Source organism: Candoia aspera, chromosome 7 (assembly GCF_035149785.1).
Source record: "Candoia aspera isolate rCanAsp1 chromosome 7, rCanAsp1.hap2, whole genome shotgun sequence".
Lineage (NCBI taxonomy): Eukaryota > Metazoa > Chordata > Lepidosauria > Squamata > Boidae > Candoia > Candoia aspera.
The window spans coordinates 8,970,299-8,991,775 of NC_086159.1; the positions used below are offsets into that span (position 1 = coordinate 8,970,299).

At 46.4% G+C, this 21,477-nt stretch overlaps 1 protein-coding gene across 1 annotated transcript in view; it reads left to right on the top strand.

The window, feature by feature from the left end:
- AHCYL2 (adenosylhomocysteinase like 2) overlaps window positions 1-21,477 on the top strand; it is an 82,300-nt gene that overhangs the window by 40,887 nt on the left and 19,936 nt on the right. Inside the window, exons 2-4 of the mRNA XM_063308661.1 lie at window positions 15,200-15,308; window positions 18,270-18,413; window positions 20,264-20,364. Of these exons, the coding sequence (XP_063164731.1) occupies window positions 15,200-15,308; window positions 18,270-18,413; window positions 20,264-20,364 (354 nt within the window). The remainder of the gene's footprint in view (window positions 1-15,199; window positions 15,309-18,269; window positions 18,414-20,263; window positions 20,365-21,477) is intronic.

A 21,477-nucleotide genomic window follows, 5' to 3' on the forward strand; every position in this document is an offset into this window, starting at 1 on the left:
GGAAATCACACTGTCAATTTTTTTTGCAGTTGCGATCTGAGCAGATTTTGGAGGCTACAAGAAAAAGCTTTGGCAGCTGCATGCAGTTCTGGGCCCTGAAGCTGCTCCCTCTGGGGTTTAGGAGATGCTGTTATTCCTAGTTATTCACTGGCACCGAGTCATTCAGCGCATGTAATCTCGCAAGCTGTAGTCAGGTAACATGGCATGAACGGCCAGTCACAGAGGAAAACGCACCGCAATCTTTTTTTTTTTTTACAGAAATACAGATGAACTTGCTTCTTCAGTTTCTGAATTACCTCCTAGCTTTGTGCGATGGTACACAATGAGGAGCCAATGGAGAAAATGCTTTCCCCCCCCCCCCCAGGTTCTGTCTTTTCATGAAATCCAGTGCAAATAGCACACACCTTGCTTGAACAGTAGCAGTTCCCACCCTGAATATGTCTGGCCCTGATATCCGCAGAAGTCCTTCAGAAGGTCTTTCTGCTTTCAGAGGCCTTACTGGGCACGTAGCAGCTTCCAGGCTGTGGAGTGGACTTCATCCGAAGTTGCTTCTGGCCCCAGTGCAGCTTTTCTTCCAGCCTTGATGTATTAATACTTTTAGCACTGACTTTAGTATTTTGTGTTTTTTTGTTCTTAGTCCCCTTGAGAATTGAAGGTGAATGGAAAAGTAGCATATAAATCAAACAAATATGTAAATAATTACTGTCTTTTTCCACTGTGCAGTAGGTTCTTTTTGAATAATTTTATTGATTAAAAAAAATAATAAAAGAAAATACAAACTAAACTCAGAAAGAAAGAAAAAAGGATAGAACATGCAAGAAAAGAAAGAAAAAAGAAAGGGAAAAAAATAAAAAGAAAAATATTTAAAGAAGCGACTTTTGATCTTCATCACAACAAATACAAACAAACTTGGTAATTCTTCACCCCATATAAGTTTACATGCAAGTATCTCTTCTTCCCCTAATCCATCTCTTATCCATATACAAATCCATAAATCATTAACGTTTCAGTCCTGGTGTCAGCAAAAAGTCCATAAACAGTTCCCAGAGTTTTATAGAAACATGTTTTAGTTCAGCCTTGATCAAACAAACCAACTTTGTATTCCTTCCTTTTGCTTCTAACAAAGTGATTAGAGAGTAAGGTTTGTGAGTTCAGTGCCCTTTAAAAAGGCTCCGCTGCGGTAGTGAGCATGATGGCCGATCCCTTTGTCTCCCAGTGCTCAGACCCGCCAGGAGACCGCTGTCCTGCGGTCTCCTCACAAGGAGCAGCCATCTGGAGCACAAGTGGGCGATCTCCTGTCCTCTCCTTTTCCAGAGAGATTCCATGGGACTGGTCCTTTGGTTGTGGCGGTCAGTCGTGGCGTTTGGAGATGTGCTAGCTTGCCGTTCCTCACCTGGAAGTCCTGTGCAGTGGATTCTTGATGATGAAGGTAGATGCAGAAATCTGAAAAATAACTAAAAGCAACATCTTGTCTTTGCCCAACCAGAATGAGTAATCTCCTTTTGTCTGTGGAAAGTCAGTGCTTGTTTAAACATATCCAGATGCTCATGATGTTTCGGAAAAATCCACATTGGCATTATCTAAACTCCTTTTTCTGCCACAGTCAAGCCTGATCACGTGCATACTTCGCATGCCAACTTCCTGTTTCCCTGAGCCTGGCAGGCTGGCTCTGTGCAGCTATCTGGAGCAAATCTATGCAAATAAATGTTTTTGCCCCATACAACTGCCTTTTGTTTCCCATATTTAGCAGTTGCTTCATGGTAGTATATATTAAGCAGAGTCCCTTGAATCTGTTTCTCAAAGGGTAGATTTAAAAGGCGCCATTCCAGTAGAACACAGTGTGTTGAATATGTCTGCTACAAGAATTCCTGTTCTTCCATGGTTGAAGGTGTAATTGCTGCTTGGTTCCATCCTTAGCACCTTTACATTAAGATTCTTGGGCAAAAGTGTTCGGAAAGACACCTGCTGGAGTGTATACTCAGAAGAAAAATGGTAAGTAAAGGTGGATTACTTGTGAAACTTAATGTGTTCACAGGAAGTCACATACATCCACATGAGTTTACTGTCAAATTGCAGGATGCGGAGGACAAGAAGTGTGAGGAAGGTCCCTTTTTTGCTATTCGTGCTGGGGGTGATGCGACACAGCCGGCCCTGATTTCCTTAACTTCTCTCCAGGTTGTGGGGAGACTGAGCCCAAAGGTCTGTGGGTTCAAGAGATCTAGCAGTCCCATCAGATGCCCTTCCTGGCTTTCCAAATCTCCTTCCTTTTTTCCTAAAGCAGTTTATTCAGACGCTTGCAGATCGGTCGGGCCACAATTCCGTCCTTCTCAGCCAGCAGAGGCCTTGTGGACCTGTTCCTTGGAAATTCGTGCAAGTGTAATCCAGCAGTTCTGTAGGCTGCCAAGCTGAGGAGGGGGTGGCCTGGAGCTTTGGTCTATTTTGGGGAGCCACGCAATAAAATTGGTACGTTTGGGAGAGGAGAAGAACAGGCTTCCTACCCAAATGGCACCATGAGCTTTGAGCCTGGCTTAGTTTTTCAGATTATAACATTGGTTTCACAAAACTAGAAACCCATCATCAAAGGTCTGGCAGACCTCCATTCAAGGAGGCTGATGTGATAGTGTTGGTTCCACTGCACTGACGTGGTCTTCTCCAGCTTCTTGGCAGGGTCTTTCGGAACAAGATGTGACCTCACTGGGTGCTAATCCTGCAGACTGGATTTTCCTTACGTGCGATCTTAGGCCCTCCCTTGGAAGTAGATCTGTGGGATGCCCCAGATTAATTTCACCAAAGGAGTCTCCTTGGCCCAAAACAAGCTGGTGAAACAGCAAGCAGTGCTTCTCACAAAGATGGATGTGTCGTCTCACACTTTGGATTCTTTGCTAGTGTGGAATCGGCGGCCCGTTTTGTTTATCCAGAGGTGTGAGACGGCCGCTCACCACCCCTTGGCGTTCAGAGGAGCAGCTTTTTCTTTGCATAACTTAGTTGTCAGCCGGTTTTGAGAGGTGCTAAAGCCCCACCTTATGTTGGGAGGCTTGCTGAGATATTGCTGGCAGAAAACGGCTTTTTGCTCTCCCCAAAGGAGAGGACCAGGTTACTTTAGATCAACGTCTCTCAACCCTGGCAACTTGAAGATGGGTGGACTTCAACTCCCAGGCTGGCTGGGGGATTCTGGGACTTCAACTCCCATCTTCAAGTTGCCAGGGTGGAGAGAGACTGCTTTAGAAAAAGAATTCTACAGCTAATCATTCAGTAGCTCTGCTATACCTGCCCAGAAACTCACAACCTGAGTTTTGGGTTAACTCTAGGACAGTGGCTTAGATGAGAGTTGAAGGAAAGGCTGGTTATCCTTTCGCGAGGCAGGACAGAAACAGCCAAAGGTTACCAGCAAGATCAAATGTGCAGCATGGGAAGGCCTTCATGAGTCATGGCTGAAGAAAGCTTAAGCCCTGTAGCTCAAGGAAGGCCCTTTTCCACCCTGCTTTGAACCTCGTGGGGCAGCTCAGTGGTTAGTGCTGCTTCGCTTGGCAGAGAGCTCTTCTGTGTCTTCATAGCATTTATTTTCTACAGGGAGTGAAAGTCCCGCAGTCTAGATTTGAGTTTGCATTTTGCGGCTTGTGAATTATCTTGGAGGAGCAGAAAGTAGGGGATCTGCGCTTTATTAGAAGGGGGGCTTGTATCCCACCCGCCTGGCTCAGACAAGGGCAGAGCTGTCAGTCTGGCTGTGATTTGTATCACTTCCAGCCCACTTCCTGTGAAATCCTGGAATCTGTTGAGATCCTTGGGCCGCCTCTGTGGCTTTTCAGGGTCCCTGTATTGAAACGTGTTGCTGCCTAAATGCAAGGTGGAGTCCAGTCTAACTCAGGATTTCTCAACCAGGGTTCCATGGCACCTTGGGGTTACGTGAGAGGTCACTAGGGGTTCCCTGGGGGATCATGATTTATTTAAAAAATCATTTCAAATTCGGGCAACTTCACATGAAAGAGGTAAATTTTGTTCTTTTAGTTTAAGAACACTGTTAATGCGTATAGACAGGCCTAACCATGAAATGAATATAATAATTTTGTAACTTGTGGCGTATATTTGAGCCTGGATGTGCAGGGGTTTCCCGAGGTCTGGAAAATATTTCAGGAGTTCCTCCAGGGTCAAAAGGTGGAGAAAGGCTGGTCTAACTTGCCTTCACAACTTTTTGGAAAGTATTATTCTTCCCAGATCACAGAGAAGTGTTGCATTTGGACATCTGTCCTCTGAATGCATGTATTTATTTATTTTTAAAATGATGGCCACCTTATTTTAGAAAGTGTCATCCTTACAGAGAACGTCAGTTGTGAATTTAAAAGGAAGATAATGTGGGTGGGAGCCAGAAAGAATATGGCATTTAAATAGTAAATATTATCCTGTCCAATGTTACTTCACTCCTAGGAATGATTTTAGTCCTATTGGAGTTTAAAGGTGTGCACAAAGGCTCTTTGCCGATTGCTGAATTTAAAATAATCTTTCAAATTGGAGCCACACCAGAGACTTTTCCAACTTGTTAGCAAGGGCTGAATTTGTCGTATGTATCCTGTATGGTGACTGGCCTTTCCATAGTTGTGCTTGGTTGCTACTGTTCATAATACATTTCTCCAACATCTCTCAAGATGAATTTGCAGGAATAAACTGTGAATCCATTATCAGAGGGAGTTGTTTGGATTTTCGGCTATCCTCCAGCCGCCTGTGAGCTGGCTGAATTGATTTGTGTGAGCTCAGAGCGCCATCTAGTGTCTATGTGGAGCATTAACGCGAGGCCTGTTTCGTAACTCCACTCTAGAATACAGAATATGGAATAATTGTAATACGGGATCCTGGAAACCTATATGGTAATTGTAATGCATGCAGTGAGGTCAGCAGGAACATGTCATTTTGATCAGTGGGAGGTGGGTGTGCATAAATCACGAAGCACAAAAATGAATCATTCTCGGGGGCTGCCACTTTCACTAGACGAAGCATGGAGGTTGCATCAAATACTTTAGCGCAGTTCCCTCTGAATAAAGGTAGGGTCACACTTGCCTGTATATGGAACCGTAGAGTTGGAAGGGACTTTACAGGTCATCTGCTGTGTCCTGTGCTCAAAGGGGTCATTCTCTCCTCCAGACAGTTCGCTTTATAGTGTATATTTAGGTAAACACAACTTCTTTTAACATAGATGGGCACATGTGTGTTGTGGGCTATATGGTGTTTGTGGGTGATGCCATGCCCCCCTCTGGTAGACTCTGTGTGCGTGCGCACATGTGAGCGTGCATGGTTTCAGGGTGTCGTGAGATCAGGATTAATATTGAAGCGTTGACAGGAAAAATCGGTGTGTGCTTCTTTCTGGCCACAGACTTCTCCTGGGCTGGGAAAAAGAGGCACGTTGTTGTCGCTATTGTGCCTTTACGGCCCTCCTTGATAGCATAGGCAGCACGTCCACACGTGGGCTTGCTGTGCCTGCGTGGCCTGCAAGTTCAAGCTTGTCCCAGGCAACCCAAGCATATCAATAAAGTAGAATTCTAGTGCTTCTTGTGGCGTCTCTTTCCTGGCCTGGTCTGCCTCAAAGGACTGACGTGACCAGACAACTCCCGATTTTTGGCAACCATGGACTAATACAGACTCCTTCCTAAAACTTCCCCTTCCGAGAGGATCAGAAGTGCTAGTTTTCCTCTTGAAATTAAACCTTCTAGTTTTGTCGCTTTGCAAGCATCGCTGTATCTTTTTTGCTAAGGTCTGTGAAAGCCGCCTTTTAATAAAGTGGATTAGTCAAAAAAAGATGACTAGTTACCCATAGAGGAGCATGGAGGTACTGTAGCTTATATGCAGCAGCCTTTAGGAAAATACGAGCTTAATCCCGAAAATCAGGAAGGGGCGAGAAAGAAATTCAAAATTTGTTCTTGCTGTCTTGGCCTGTTGTTGACACAACCACCTTGGGAAAGGGCTTGGAGTGAATTATATGTGGGATTCTTGGGGAAAGCTATGGGCACACACACCGGAATGCCTGCCCTCTGAATCCTGCCGTTTCTGGTCTCTCTCGGCGTGTGGTGAATTGTCATGCACACTCCTCTCATCACAACCCAACAGAGGGAGCTGCAGGCAAGCAAAAGAAAGTAACTCAGAACAAACCCCCAAGTATCTCGGCTCTCAAAAGTTAATTTTAAATACTTTCAGGCTGGCCCCAAGCCAGGCATCCTTGCTTGGCAGTGGGAAGTCCTGCCGGGCCCTTTCCTTTGGTTACACAAACTTTTAACGCTATTAGATACCAAAGCTACATGCGAGAAGACATCTATTTTGCGCGGACTGTAAGGAACACCTCCTTGTCCCTGGGCCTTATTGATCTCTGGTATCAGCTCTTTCAGCGATGTGATTTGTTGGTTCCACAAATACGGGGTCGATGGGCTGCACGTACCCGTGCCCTGGAACTACATGCAGATTACTCACGTAGTCTGCGAGTAATCAGTCTGTCCTAAGAATCGGTGCAGAGGGCTTTCTTTGAAGTACCTGTTTGAATGCAGTCTAAAGCGTGTACCTTGAAGGTTGTCCCTGCGGGTGTGTATGTGTGTGAGAGAGCATTCGAGAACCTGAAGGGTTAAGTGGGCAGCATTAATCCTCCCGAGGCTCCAGCTCATGTGACTGGATGACCTTGCCACAGTCTGGAATCTTAGCCCTCTGCTAAATCCTTAGAAGTCTTGGCACAAAGTCCTTCTGGTATGTGCAGCTACTGCTGTGAAGGAAGAACTGGTATTGATGCTTTGTCTGGGGCTGATGCGGCCCCACCTGGAGATCTGTGCAGCTTCACTGTCGTAATCCCCTCCTGTTAGTCTAAGGCATCATTTCTCCACCAGGAAGCTTTATTGTCCACGGCAGAGCGAGTCTTCTTCGCAGGTGTTAATGGCAGGTGTCCTGATGCACACCTGGGGAAAGTAGGGCAGCCCATCAGGGTCTTTAGAAGGTCCTACTGCTACTCTTGACGAGGGAAGAAATCTAAATAAACACCAGGGAGTGAGAAAGAGAGAGCTTGGTTCCAGGGGTCAGTTTCTTCCTGAGGTCCAGTAGGTGCAGCAGAGGAAACAATACAGGTAGCCCTTGCTTAACGACCACAATTGGGATCAGAATTTTGGTTGCTAAGTGAAACAGTCATTAAGTGAATCCAATTTTATGACCTTTTTGCACCGGCTATTAAGTGAATCACTGCAGACATTAAGTGAACCACATGGTCGTTAAGTGAATCGTGTGGTTCCCCATTGATTTTGCTTGCCAGAAGGTAGCTGGGAAGGTCAGACCATGGGACACTGCAGTGCTCATAAATGCAAACCGGCTGCCAAGTGCCGAAATAGTGATCGTGTGACTGCAGAGGACATTGCAATGGTTGTAAGTGTGAGGACTGGGCACAAGTCAGTTTTTTTGGCACTGTTGTAAGTCCAAACCATAACTAAACAAATGGCTATCAGGTGAGGACTACCTATATGGCCACTCCATTTATGGTGGCAATAACAGGACAGATTCTTTGGACTCATTCTGGCCCCCTGGTCTCCGCACCACAACCGTGTTTTGGACTGTGAAGGAAAATAAGTGGAATTTATGGATTCTGAGTTGCCGTTCTTGGATTGGGTCCCATATTCTTCCTCTGCTTTTGTCTGCTGTTATCCGTTGCATGTTTGTAATGCTGGTGTTTTGTGTGCTTATCTTATGTGTTGAAGCTAGGAACAGGGTAGGGGGTGATGCTCAAGGAGGGGAGATTTAAAGAACTTACTCTGCATCCCGAAGCCTTCAATGGCTGAGCTTCTTAAGAACTGTCCGAACTACTCCTGGGATCCTTTAGTAGCTTCTTTTAATCCACTAAGCAAGTCACGGTGCCCTGATTCATACATGAGACTAAGCCAGAAGGGGTGGGTTGTTGGGCAGATCCCTAAGCCAAACACAGATAATCTCCATTATGGCTCAAGTTAATTTAAGGTTAGGTTAATTCCAGTTCTAGCAGCCGATTAGCAGAGTTTTGAGGACTTCGCTCAGAGACGGAGAACCTACAGTAGTTCAGGAGGCCGGAGGATCTTTTTAAAAAAAAAATCCACGTTGGAGGCTTCAATTTACCGCCCAGCGTCCTCCTTTGGGGGAGATGGGCGGTGATATAAATTTGAAAAATAAATATGAATAAATAAAAATACCAGTGAGTTTGAATCTCCAATTATGGTTGAAGCTTGGCCTGCTGTAGGTGAACATCCTCGTATAATTAAACGTGAGCCTTAAGAAGGCGGCTTGTTATGCATATGTGAGCCAGGAGACCCAAAATATTCATCAGCTCCTGCACAAGGAATGAGGAGGTTGAAATGAAATGATAGCCTGGCCTGGAGAAAGTCTGGGCCAAACCTTCAGTGTCCTGGAGGAAGGTGGTCCAGAGCAACGTTTCTCAACCTCGGCCACTTTAAGATGGGTGGACTTCAACTCCCAGAATTCCCCAGCCAACAAGGCGGCTTACAAAATACAATATAAATGCAGTAAAAGCACCGAAGAGATCACCAAAACATGGGATTGTAATAGCAGTCGTAGCCAAGGTTGCCTTGTAGCGATCCTTTCAGGCAAGAATGCTCGGCCGCTTTGGGCGGGCAGTTGTCTTAGTCCCCCTGCCTGTAAAATAGGTACAGCGCTCCACCCTGTCATGGAGGTAGGGAGTTAATGAGCCACGCAGAGGGGCATTTCATGATGCTGCAAGAGATGAATATTTCTGAGCCAGGATATGTCATTCTGGCTTGCTGAACTGTAGGCTTCGATGCACGGCAGTTCCTAGCCCATAGGCCTTCCTTGGGGGCCTGGGGGGGCGAGGTTTCGGTTCATCCCTCCTCTTTGAAAAATAAAGAAACAAGCACAGCGCCCTGGAAGGCTAAATGACACCATCCACATGCAGGAAAGGATTGCAGAAGGAATCTTGATATTCCATCATCTTTACAGCCATTCCTCTACTGTGGGTGGTGGGTAGAAGAACGTTTTGGTTACCAACTCGCAGGACACATCTGGGGTCCATCTTCGCCTATGGTATCCCAGCCGCAGCACATTTCCTTGCATCTAGCAAGACACCAGTGCTTTCAGCAGACCTTTCCGCTTCTGAGCATAAGGTAATATGCAGTTGGGCCAGTGGTTTTCAGGAGAGATCTTTCCTGCTTTTTGGCTGCTCTAGAATGGCTTGGACGAGTGCTGGCTCATTGGGAAGATCCCTCTGTAGCCAGCTTTTAGTTGCTTCAGGAAAGAAAGCTAGGCTGAACACTCACTTGCTCTGGTCCAGCTGTTACCAAGCAGGGTCTTGTGCATTGATGGCTGCTTCCTGAGACTTTCGCAATTTCTGAAAATAAGCCCTGTGCCACACAACTAGCCAAATGTGCTTGAGGAAGCTGGTTCCCCACCTGTCTGAGGAGAACATGGTGAAGCCCATTGTTCACTTTTTTTCCCTGAACAGATGAAAGGGCAAGCAAAACCTTTTCCGCATCTTCATTAGGGCCCTTAAGGACAGAGGAAGGATTTTGGGGGTGACCAACTCACAGGACACAGGGGTTCATCTTCATCTGTTGTATCCCATTCGCAATATCTTCCCTTGCAGCTAGCAAGATTCAAGTGCTTTCTGTGCACGGGATGCTTCAGGGTGGCCGGGCCTTGTTGCTAAGGTGGAGTTAGGTGGTCTCGACATTCTCTGTGGCAGATTTGGGAGTGCCACTGTTTATTTATTTACATTTATTTATATTTCAAATTTCTGTCACCGCCCGTCTCCCCCAAGGGAGGACTCTGGGCGGTTTACAACACAGTAACAAATTAAAACCATAAAACATAAATTACAATACAAATATCAATTATAAATAGATAAAATATATGACCCTTGTGGCGAAAAGCTCTCATTCAATAGGGAGGGCACTACGGCGCCAACCACCCCCAGGAAGAGCTTCCCATCCCAGGCAAGGCGGCAGAACCGGGTTTCTAAATTCTTCTGGAAGTCTGGGAGTGAAGGCGCCCGCCTCACCTCCGGGGGCAAGATATTCCAAAGGGCGGGCACCACTGCAGAGAAGGCCCGCCCTTTGGAATAAAAGACTGTTTAGCAGTCTTTTAACAACCACAACCAAGCCATGCTGCAGCTTGACTTCCAGGCCACCCTGCAAAGATGCTGGTGGATGCATTATTTTGGGTCTGCATTTTGAGTGCCAGGTGGTGGCTGAATAAGAGGGTTTTTTTTTTTGGAAAGTAATAAGCAACCTATCTTCGAGCCCCTCTCCTTCTTTCCTTCCTCTCTTTTGTTAAGGAAGTGCCAAAATTAAGAAAGAAGCACAGTAGGTGCAGGTGTTTGGGTTTTGTGTGCTGAATTTTGAAATAAAAATGTCAGCCACTTGTGGAAAGGCATAAGGAAAGGAAGAGAGATGTTTTTAAGAAGATCAGAGAATCACAGGATATTTACCACAAAGGTAGGATTTAAAATAATCACAGAAGATAACTCAAAGAGACAAATGAGATTAAAAGAAGGTGGAATAACAACATTAAAAGCCGGTACAAACAGAAATGTGGAATTACAGAAACAGCTGTGGAGAAAGTTTATTCACAAGCCAGCTCCACTTGTCAAACAGAAAAGCACCAGAAACATGCACAGAGGGAGAAATGTCAGATGAATAGGCCGGCTTCAGAACAGGCAAATGGATGCAAAATAAGGTAGACCCCTTCAGACCATGGATTTAGAGATGGGTCCCAAGAGGACTGTGGACTGCGGGAAGGACCAGTCAATCAGACCATCACCACCAAGTCAAGAGGTGACGATCAGCAAGCAGAACCTCATATAGTTTGGCCTTGTGAAGGCAGATGATGAACTAGAAACAGGCAGAAAGGAAGGCAAATTGATAAGCTGAAGAAATAGGATCACAAATGTCCCTAAAGTATATCTGAAACAGCTGCAGGTTATCACTGGGGACAGACTGAGATGGGCTCCATGCAGTCACCAGGGGTCAGGTCCAGCCTGACGGTCACTTGCCAGCTCTAGCTTTTTTGCAGGCGGTATTGACCGGCTGCAGAAGAACACAAATCTCGTAATTGCTCTAAAGCGGAGCGGTATTTCAAAGTGGGGTGGGTGGGGAACAGCTCTCATCAAGTTTGGTTAATAAGTGCCTTTATGGGTTCAGTTGCTTGTTAACTTTATTCTAACAGCCTCTGTTTAAGCATAATCTGACACTGAGAAGAGGGAGGTTGAGAAGGGGTGGGGAGAGGCCGAATTTAAAAGGTGCCTAATTACTGAGTTAATTATAACAGGCCCCAAAAATGTACCGGTTATACAAATAAGCTATTGTTAATGCATATACTGTACGAGGTAGGCCATTTTGGAAACCACAGCTTAATGACGTTGCGGTAAAGGTAATAAAATAAAAATTAAAAGGAGAGGAAAAATGGGAGGGGGAAGGTGAAATGGGCAGTAGGGTGTGGTTTGCTAAGGACATGTGCCTCTTCAAACGTTCCTTCTGTGAAATGGGACCCTGGAAAGAGAGCTGAGGCCACTGAATCCTCTTTGCCCTGATCTCGGCCTCCCCTTCCCTCCCCTCCCATCTGCCCTCCCCGAGGAAAGAGGTGAAACCAGAGCAGGCAGGCAGGATTGCCGGGGCAGGGGAGGTATAAAGGGAGGGCCAGAGCCACCTGCTTCTCAGGTGCTGGCTCCAAGAGGGCTTCAGGACGCAGCACCATGCCTGGTTGGAAGAAGCCTGCTGTGAACGGGGATGCGGGGATTAAAGCCGAGGTGAGGCCATTTGCCAGTTAGCAGAGGTACCATTCTGTCTACCTCCCCCGTTTCTTTCGGAGGCAGCTGGAACCTGGACCTTGGAGCATCCCCCTCTCAGCTGCGGTTTCTCCACGCTCCGGGCAGAAGCGGACGGTGGATGCATCGTCTTCCCCATCTGCATCAGGACAGGTGGACGGATCCGTTGGGGGCCGTGGACTGCGGCGGCAAGAGGCGCAGAGCCCAGCCTCAGCCAGCCCTTGTGGAAGGGAGTTGATGGAGGATGTCCTCTTGGCAAATTGAACATCTTAATCTTCAGAGCAGCGAGGCCTGCCACGTTGCAGGAGAACCACGTTGGGAAGTTGCTTTGTGGGACATAGAAGTTGCTGTGCAAGAATCAGTTTGTCCAAAAAACAAGTCCCCACCCCCTTGGGACCACCTGTCCTCCTTCGGTAGTGAATATCTTAGCTCACTGATAACTCTGACAGAGGCTGTGGTTGTTTGTTTAAAGGAAAGTTTCTGATGATTAGACAAGTTTCTTTTAAGGGGACAAACTTGAGGAGTTATCTCAGATTTGAACCTGCTGAATAAAACTTCAAAAACGGAACTGCACAGTGTTTTGAATTAAAAACAGCTGGGTTTTTGCCGTACTGCCAGGAACTTCCACCTTCACTTTTCAGAGCTGTTGCTCTGCCTTCGCTCATCAACCCATCAGAATCATAAGAGTTGGGAGGGAACTTAGGGGTCTTCTAACCCAATCTCCTGCTCAGATCCGCTGAAGGACCCCGAGAGGTGACCCTCAGCCTCGGTATGGTGATCTCTTGCGGTGGAAAACTCTGGCCTGACTGTGTGATAGAGTGGAACAGTGACTCCCTGTTAATTGGATTCTGGGCTCCTGTTAATGTACCTCAGGATGGCATTTGCCTTTTTAGCAGCTGCATCACTCTGCTGGTGTGTCTTTACTTTGTGGTCAGCAGAGATACTGAAATCCCTTTCACATTGACCCTACTGCTCAAGTCTGTCTAGATCTTTTTCAGTTGTCTTTCCTTTATATAGCAGTGTTTCTCAACCGTGGCGACTTTAAGACGTGTGGACTTCAACTCCCAGAATTCCCCAGCCAGCATGGCTGGCTGGGGAATTCTGGGAGTTGAAGTCCACACGTCTTAAAGTCGCCACGGTTGAGAAACACTGATCTAAAGCATTAACCACCACTCCCAACTGTGTGTCATTTGCAAACTTGAGTGTTTACAGATGACACACAGCTTAAGTGTTCCCTTAACTCCCTCATCGATGTCTTGGATAAAACTCTTGATCACTACAAGGCCCAGGGCAGAGCCTTACAGCCCTACACTCAGCACTTCTCTCCAACCGGAAAGAGTCATGAATGAGCTCTCTTGGGGGACAGTCATTCAGCTAATGTTATTCTATTTAACAGTAGTAACATTTGGCCCATTGATCTGTCCGGATTAGCCCTGGATATGGTTGCTAGCAGCAATTCTTGGGAATCTAACAGGAGTCTTTCACAGCTGCCAAGGTGCTTAGTGGAGACCTAAGACATCTCTTGCACTTCCATCATCCTGGAATGACGTCCTTTAGGGGAAGTTGGGTTGGTGCAAGGACCTCATGGTTGCTCACTGAATAAGTTGCTTTCCAACAGATTAGATATGGCAAATGTAACTGCTCCTTTGTTTGATACAGGACTAAACCGAGCTGGTTTTTCAGCATTCCAGTCTCTTTGCTCTTTGGTAAAACCTAGTGGGGCTGTTTCATATTACTGGACTTGGCCTGGGCAAGTTGGTTTAGCCAGGGTGCATGTGAGACCGCAACCAACCACCTCTTTTCTACCACCATGCCCAGGGCGTATGGTCTGATGGCAAATTACCCCACCACCACCTACAGTACAAACTCAGCTGGCTGGGGAATTCTGGGAGTCAGAGCTGCTACCCAACCCAACATCCTTCATTGCAGGGCTTGCTTTGAGCCAGGTGTCCCCACGTCCCTTTAGTGATTCTGGGGCGGAGGTGGCAATGCCTGGTACAGAACTGGTATTCGGGACAGGTGTGTGTGACACAAAAGTCAAGAACGGGCACTAGATGCAGGACTCATGAACTCCTGCTTAAACGTGGAGCCTTGCAGACATCATGTATATAGATTTTGCAGTATTCCCTCCAGACCATTGCAGACTTAAAATTCCTTTCGTTGCTCAAGCTGGAAATTAATTTTGCGATTTCTCAAGAATGCTTTAGTGCACAAGAAACAGCTACCTTCTGCTTGTATGAGAAATTCACGATCATGTTATATTTGTCCTTGTAAGTGAAGTATTGAATTTGATTAGCATTCGATAAAATGTCTTTTCTGGAAATCAGGTTATGTTGTCAGTTCAGATGGTCAGAGACCAGCCCCCTTGAGGTTATGGGAAAAAGTGTTTGGATTGGAGTGTGGATCCTTGTCCTCTCCACCGTCACTGAAGTGCTGTTAGGTTGAGCAAATACATAAAAATGGACAGAATTTGGGAATTCTTGGCTGGTGAAAGCAGTTACTGACTGATTTGTGAGCTTCTGTGGAATAGAATTGTTTTTGTCTTCTTTTTAATATTACACAAACAGGACAATATACTTTGCTTGGTATCTTTTATTACTGTTCTATTGAGCTTCAGTATGTACAATCAAAGGAACTATAGACCATCTACAGACATCATCTTTTTTGAAATTATATCTTTGTTCTCAAAAAATTTTAAAAGAAAAAGAATTGTTTTTGTCTCCTGTCCTGTCACTTTTGGGCATCTGCCATTGGGGAGGGTCATTCAGAAGAGGTCAGGCAATCTTTTGTGCTTTGATATATTTTTTTAACACCCCCCCCCAGCCCAAGTTTGTTTGTGGATAGGATTCTTGGTCGCCTCAATCGACTACACATGGCGAGGATATTCCTAGAGGGGCTGGAGCAGAATTTTCCGTAATGAAATGGATGGCTTAAGTTTAGCAGTATTGTAAAAACCCTGATTTAAGGCTTTTTAGGAGAAATTTCAGCAGCATGATCCTGGAGGGGCTTCGGAGGCACGCAGCTAGTGGTCACTTGCCCAAAATTAGATCCCCAGGAACAAGGAGTGGCTGCGGAGTGAGCTCCCCTTTGCAGGAAGGGAGAAAACCATCAACAGAATTTTCTGCAAGCATCAAAACGGTCTGTGATGCTGAGACATTTGGCTGTTTTTAGAGTGGGAAGCAAGGCACTTAAATTGGGACATGGCTGAGTGAGCAAAAGGTAAAACAGACACGGCAGATAGTTGTGGTTTCCCTTAATATCGGCTGGGGCTGACCCAGGGGAAGTCGTGATGCTCTTAAATCCTTTGAGGAAGCTTTTGGCTGAAGAAAATGCAGCCGAGTCTGACTACAGCAGTGTTTTCTGTGGGAGCTTGATTCTTCTGTCCATGCACCCTTTGCTAAATCTGGGTTTCTCTTTTTATAGATCCAGTTTGCTGACCAAAAGCAAGAATTCAACAAGCGTCCCACGAAGATCGGTCGCCGTTCACTATCCCGTTCCATTTCTCAGTCGTCGACAGATAGTTACAGCTCTGGTATGTTCTTCTGAGAGACATTTTCAGATGTGGAAAAGGCCTCTGCTGTTCTCCCCAGTCATTGCCACGGGATGCAGAAAATGGGCTGGAAAGTTCATGACAGGGAGGGCCTTCACAGCCTTCTTCCCCACGACAGTGCGAAGGAGCCTCCATACCAAGGGGCAGTATACCACTGAAAACTCACCGGTGGGAAGCAAAGCAGGATGGAGCAAATGCCTTCAGGGCTTGTTGGTGGGGTAGCTTGTATTGAAACCAAATTGATTCCCATCATGATTGAAATCAAGAAGGCTTAAGTTGAGTGGTTTAAACCATGATGTATTTCACTCATCAGGGAGATTCTGCAATCACCATTTCCAGTAAAAATATCCTTGCTGTAGATTTTCTTTTTGGAAAGTATGTGCCATACGATGCAATCGTTTGAGCCAGAATTATTGCAGCTTCATTTTCATCAAAAAGGCAGCAGTAATAAGAAGGCTTAAATGCAAAAGCTGTTCTTTTAATTCTTTGTTTAAAAAAAAAAAGACTTTTTATCTGTCCTTCCTGCCTGCAATGTCCCGCGCAGCCCCTTCAGTAGCATTTCCGAAGTATTGTGCCTGCTGGCATTGGAGAACGTGAGAAAGCATGTATGCTAATTTAGCACTAGGTAAGCACTGCCCTCCTCTTGCAAAACTTGGGGGAATTTTTTGGGGGTGGGGGTCCTGACTGATCTGGAGGGCCTCCTGTTAGGAAGAGTCTGCTACCAACAGAGAGATCCCAGCTATGTTCAGTGCCTGCAGCTTTCCCCTGGCACATATTGTTTTAAGAGTGAGCTCCAATAAGATGCTTGATTTCATCCTGTCTTTGGAACTCAAGCTCACAATGCTTATTTATGACACTTCTCCAGTCTCTGGTTGTGACTGAGCTTGAGTAGATACAAAGCAATCCAGGAAGAGAGCTTATCTTCCGTGTGCGCGTCCGTGATCCTTCTTTACAAAAAGGAGGAGTTGCCCATCGATCGGATGGATAAACCAAGAATCTTCTGTTGCGAGTCTGTGGATGATAATATCCCTGCTGCAGTCCAGCTTTCAATTCGGTCACAAGAAAGAAAGCCAAGTCGTATTCTGTGTAGATCAGTGGAAGGAGGTAGGGAAGGCGTGTCCGGACTCTGTGCAAAAGCTGCTAGCAAAGCTCTGGATTGCTGAATCTGTGCATCAGGTCTGAATCATGCTCTTTGGTTGTCAGTCAAAAATTGCACCCTCAAACAGAAAGGAGACAGCACTATCTGTAAGAGTTAAGTCTCTGGAGTTCGGGTTCTAGAGGTGAAAGATCCACTTGATTGCTTTTCTGATGTGATTCCTCGATCATAAGGAGCCTGATCTTGTACATTAGCATACAAAGTACGGCTACCCCTTCTCTGTGTGTGGCACTGGAATGGTATGTGGGAATAACCTTGGGAGACCGGGCAAGGAGACGCAACCAAGGGAATGGTCAGATAAAAGGCAGCTGAGCCTGCAGCAGGAATACGGGTGGGGCAAGAGGCTTGGAAGGGACCCTCCCTAGTTTTTCGGCTGTAAAGGGGATGGGGTGTGTGAAGAGAAGTACTTTCGGACTTGCAGGCTGACAGGCCTCTTCACCCTTGGTACAGTGGGCTGAATTAATCCCCTCTCAGATTATTTTTGGGATGAACATTAAAAACTAAGTTCTTTGAAGGAAAGTTCCAGGTGAGTTCACGATAGCCACATATTCCATTTTTTCATTTTTCACTTGTTTTTTCTGTCTTTTTGTCCTCGTGATTGTTGGCTCATGATTTTACGATGTCACGCTCCCCGATCGAACATTCCCAGAACACCTGATTGGACTCACATGCATGAATGAAGTCAACATGTGTAGGGACTTGCGAGTCAGCAGAGTGGGAGGGAGAACATCCAGGAGTGAGAAAGCAGCGTGTTTGGACTATCTCTTGGTCCCAAGGTCAACACGCTGAGCCGTTGAAGACACCTGCAGAGAATTGAGAGACTAGCATGGACTGAGGAAAGGGAGGGCTGCATACCGAAGTCGGGGAGGAGGGAGCTTTCAGTCATTGGGCTGTTTAAGTTAGAGAAAACGCAGGAACTTCCATTCACAACTTTTTGCTGTACTGTACGCTTCTTCCATTGAAGAGATTTCTACTACGTTTACGTATGAATCGGGTTTAATGGTGATAGAGTACTGCAGTCTTTACATGCAAAGTAGATTTAATTTTTCAATGCTGAATTGAATGTGGATGTTTTAATTAGTTTTTCATATCTCGGAGGCCACCAAGGTCTTTGGATGGATGGATGGATGGATGGATGGATCAAATTAAACCCTGGGAATTTGCATAGTGGGACCATCTCATGGGAGAGGAAGATGACAGCAGCGACCATGCAGCTTTGGAACCGGAAGGATGTTCCAAAGCAAATGCTTTTTATGGCTGTAAAGTCTTGGTGGTTTCCTCAGAAATTCCTGCTCTGTCATAATTTCTCAGCTTAATGGCACTTTCAGAAAACATCTGCTGAAAAGACGAGTGGTTGTTACTATTTTAAAGCAGTTACCATCTGCACCAACAGTACAGGTTTGTCAGCAGTAGCTCTTTAAAAGAAAATGTGGTGTGAGAGTGTTGGCTGTGAAGTACCTCCAGCCACGGTGTCAAGGGACCTGCATGTGCACGGTGCCTTCCAGGAGTCAGCCCAAGAAACATCTCAGCATCAGGGGCCACGCCATTGGCAAGCTGTTTCTGCCATGGCACTGAACAACTAGATGTTTTCCCATCGGCGTAGGCCTTGCCCCCAAGACAGTGTGCCACAGTGCTAGTCCTGGAGGGTTGGATGCGCATACAGCCCCTCTTCCTTTCTTTGCCCACCAGTTGCTGTTGTCCCACCCCTCTCGGCACTGGCTCCCAGCCTCTCTCAGCGGCTCCTGTGATGACCCCCTCACAGTCCTTTCTGTCTCCGTTTTCTCCAGCTGCCTCCTACACCGACAGCTCTGACGACGAGACCTCTCCCCGGGACAAGCAGCAGAAGAGCAGCAAAGGGAGCAGTGACTTCTGTGTGAAGAACATCAAACAGGCTGAATTTGGGCGTAGGGAAATCGAAATTGCGGAACAAGGTTAGCAAGAGCAGCCTGCCTGCATTGGCTTCCTTCCCCTAATTTATATATTAGTTTGGTGTGACTAGGCTTGGCTCGGCTCGGCTCGGCTCGGCTCGGCTCAAAGGCCACAGCTCTGGGCAGCAATCTCTTGGTCCTTGTGGGCATGGGCTGCCCATCCCCAGCCTGATACTGTTCAGTGGCCAGAGATGTAGAATTCACCCTTCCAATCTGCCCCAGTCACCCAGAGGTGTTTTTCCCCAAAATGTGGCAAACGAAGCATCTCTGAAGAACTGGCACAGACTGGAGTTGTGTTCTCAGATTGCCTTGTTGGCTACATTCTAAAACAAGTTTGATTCCATGAAGCCATCCAAAAAAATAGCTTGCTGCTACCATTTGCTCAAATAGCATGGGAACTCTGCTTTTTAAAGTCAGAAAGGCTGGGTTCACACGACACGCTTCATAGTTAAATTAGTTCACTTCCTGGATTCACACAAATCACACGTTAACCACAGGGGCTTTCTCACAAACTAGCCAAGTTGAGTATGTTGTGCAAATGTAGCCACTGGGTTTTTCCATGACCTGACTAAACATGGGTGCCAACCTCACCCTGGAAAGATAAAGGCAGGCTTCCCCAAATGGTAAGGCAGGAAAGGGGAGAACTGGTAGCCACGGCTGTCCTGCCAAGTTCTGCCCTGTAAATGCCCACTCTTCCCCCTTCCTCCTGAGCACTTCCTCAACCAGTACATAATTTTATGGTGGCTGAGTTCACAGATCACCCTGAACAAGGCTAAAATGGAGAAGGGTGTTTCGTGGTTTGGGATTTGTGGTTCGGTCCACCACCATCTCAGCAGGTGGTGGGAACTAAACCATACGGATTGTTTACTTTTGCACCACGTGTCCTGTGCGCGCAGTGGTTATAACTCCTTAAGATCCTTGTGTAGTTAAAACGCGTTTGTTAAAAAGGACCTTAGTATGTTTTGTTCCAAAGAGTTCCTTTGCGCAAGAACTGAAGAGAACGCCTTCGACTGCTGCAGGCATCTTTTTTTGGTTCACCCCACTCTTTGCCTTAATCCCTTGGCTGTGATCAAATTGCTGAACTATTCGATGCCATTGCTACAAAAGAGAGCAGAGCCAAATTAATTCCTAGGTTCCATTCAAGCTGCAGAAAACCACAAAACTGTAATCCTGCTGGTACAAAAGAGCTATTTCTGCAGCTCTCTCTCTCCTCCCCACTTTCCCACATCTAGGGAGATGTGATGGGGACTCCGAAGGTTGTTTAAGATGGGCTCATCTCCAGAAGAAGTCACCTGGAGTGGACAAGGGGGCCGAGAGACCTCCCCTGTGGGGCTTTTAAAAAACGTAGGAGGAGCATCTTTAGGGAGAACTTCCAGACAGCGGAAGATCTGCTTCAGAGCTGCAGGATGGTTCTCATCTGTTTCCTTCGTTCCTCCAGGCCAAAGACCCCTAAATTTATAGTGCAAAGCACCCAGATTCTTTGGGAGTCGTGCAATTTTAAATCTATGTAAATAAAAATATATAAATCCCGCTAGGAGTCCCGGTAAATCCCAGGTCCTGGGCTACGGTGGCTGGACCCCTTTGTTGGATGTGTTTTTGTGTGTCTTTGTGAAGTTAGCTGGGTTTGCCATTTTGTTTTCATTTATCTTGATTTTAAATAAATAGATTTAAATATTGATCCAGCTTTGGGCAGAAGGGGAAAGAAGATATACTTGAATGTTCCTCAACAATTTAAGCTCTTGGTAGGGCAGACTGATCTTTTTTCTTCCATCTCCCCCCACCCCTTCTGTTGTTCCAAAACTCAACGTTTCCTGCCTTCTGCCGGACCTCGTTTTCCTTCCCTTCCTTCCCAGAAATGCCTGCGCTCATGGCCTTGAGGAAACGTGCTCAGGGAGAGAAGCCATTGGCCGGAGCCAAGATCGTGGGTTGTACTCACATCACGGCTCAAACTGCTGTAAGTGACGCCGTGCGGTCCCCTTACATCCCTGGGGTTGTGCTTTGCCTGGAACAGGCAAGAAGAGGAGGTTCCCCATGTGCTGGATCGACTGTTCCAGGAAATCACTGGAAAATCCTGCCCACCGAAGTCATCTTTCACTTGGGGATGCTATGTTGAGCTCTTCAAAAACTGGCACTTTTTTTTTTTTTTGAGAAACAAGAGTTTAGTTTGATTGACAGTTGCTGGCAGCCAATTGGGTTGGAGTTTTCATACTTCTGGAGTCAGGATGTCTGTAGGCTACCCGCCCCCCCCCCCCATGCTTGCTTGGACCACCATTTTAACTTCTCATAGTCCCATACACTGACAGTGCAGTATATCAGGGCCTAGTGGACACTGAAGCAGCTGTCTGCCATGCCTGCTCATCCATGCACACTTCCTCCTTTCATGACGAGCTCATGCTCAAATTCGATAGTGAGCTTGATGTAGTGGGAGAGAAACACCATCACGTTTTGCACTCTGCCCTTCCCTTGCCCGGTCACTTTCAGGGATCCCTATTTTTTGCCTAGGATGATGCCAAACACGCCACCAGACACTTCAGCTGAAATAACCACTTCTTCACTCTGTGTGTGGCTTGTTTCTTGGAGTGGCCCACCGTCACCACCTTCCAGCCATCCTTTTATATATGATTGTAGGTCTGTGTGTGTTTTTTTAAATGGCACACTTGATGGCACTTGGTGGATGGGTACCATGTGAGTTTCTTGGGCATCTTCTAGGTATGTACAGGTTGTCCTCATTTAGCGACTGCCTCTTTTAGCGACCATTCACAGTTACAATGGTGATGAAAAAGTAACTTTGCGACAAGTCCTCACATTTATGACCTCTGCAGGTCTGTAAAGCAGTGTTTCTCAACCTGAGCAACATTAAGATGGGTGGACTTCAACTCCACTGGCTGGCTGGGGAATTCTGGGAGTTGAAGTCCACCCATCTTAAAGTTGCTGAGATTGAGAAACACTGCTGTAAAGCCAAGGAAAGCTAAGGTCAGATTGTAAGCACAGTCGTGGTTTCACTTAGTGACCTCTTTGCTTAACAACCAAGTGGCCAGTCTCAATTGTGGTTGTTGCTAAACAAGGA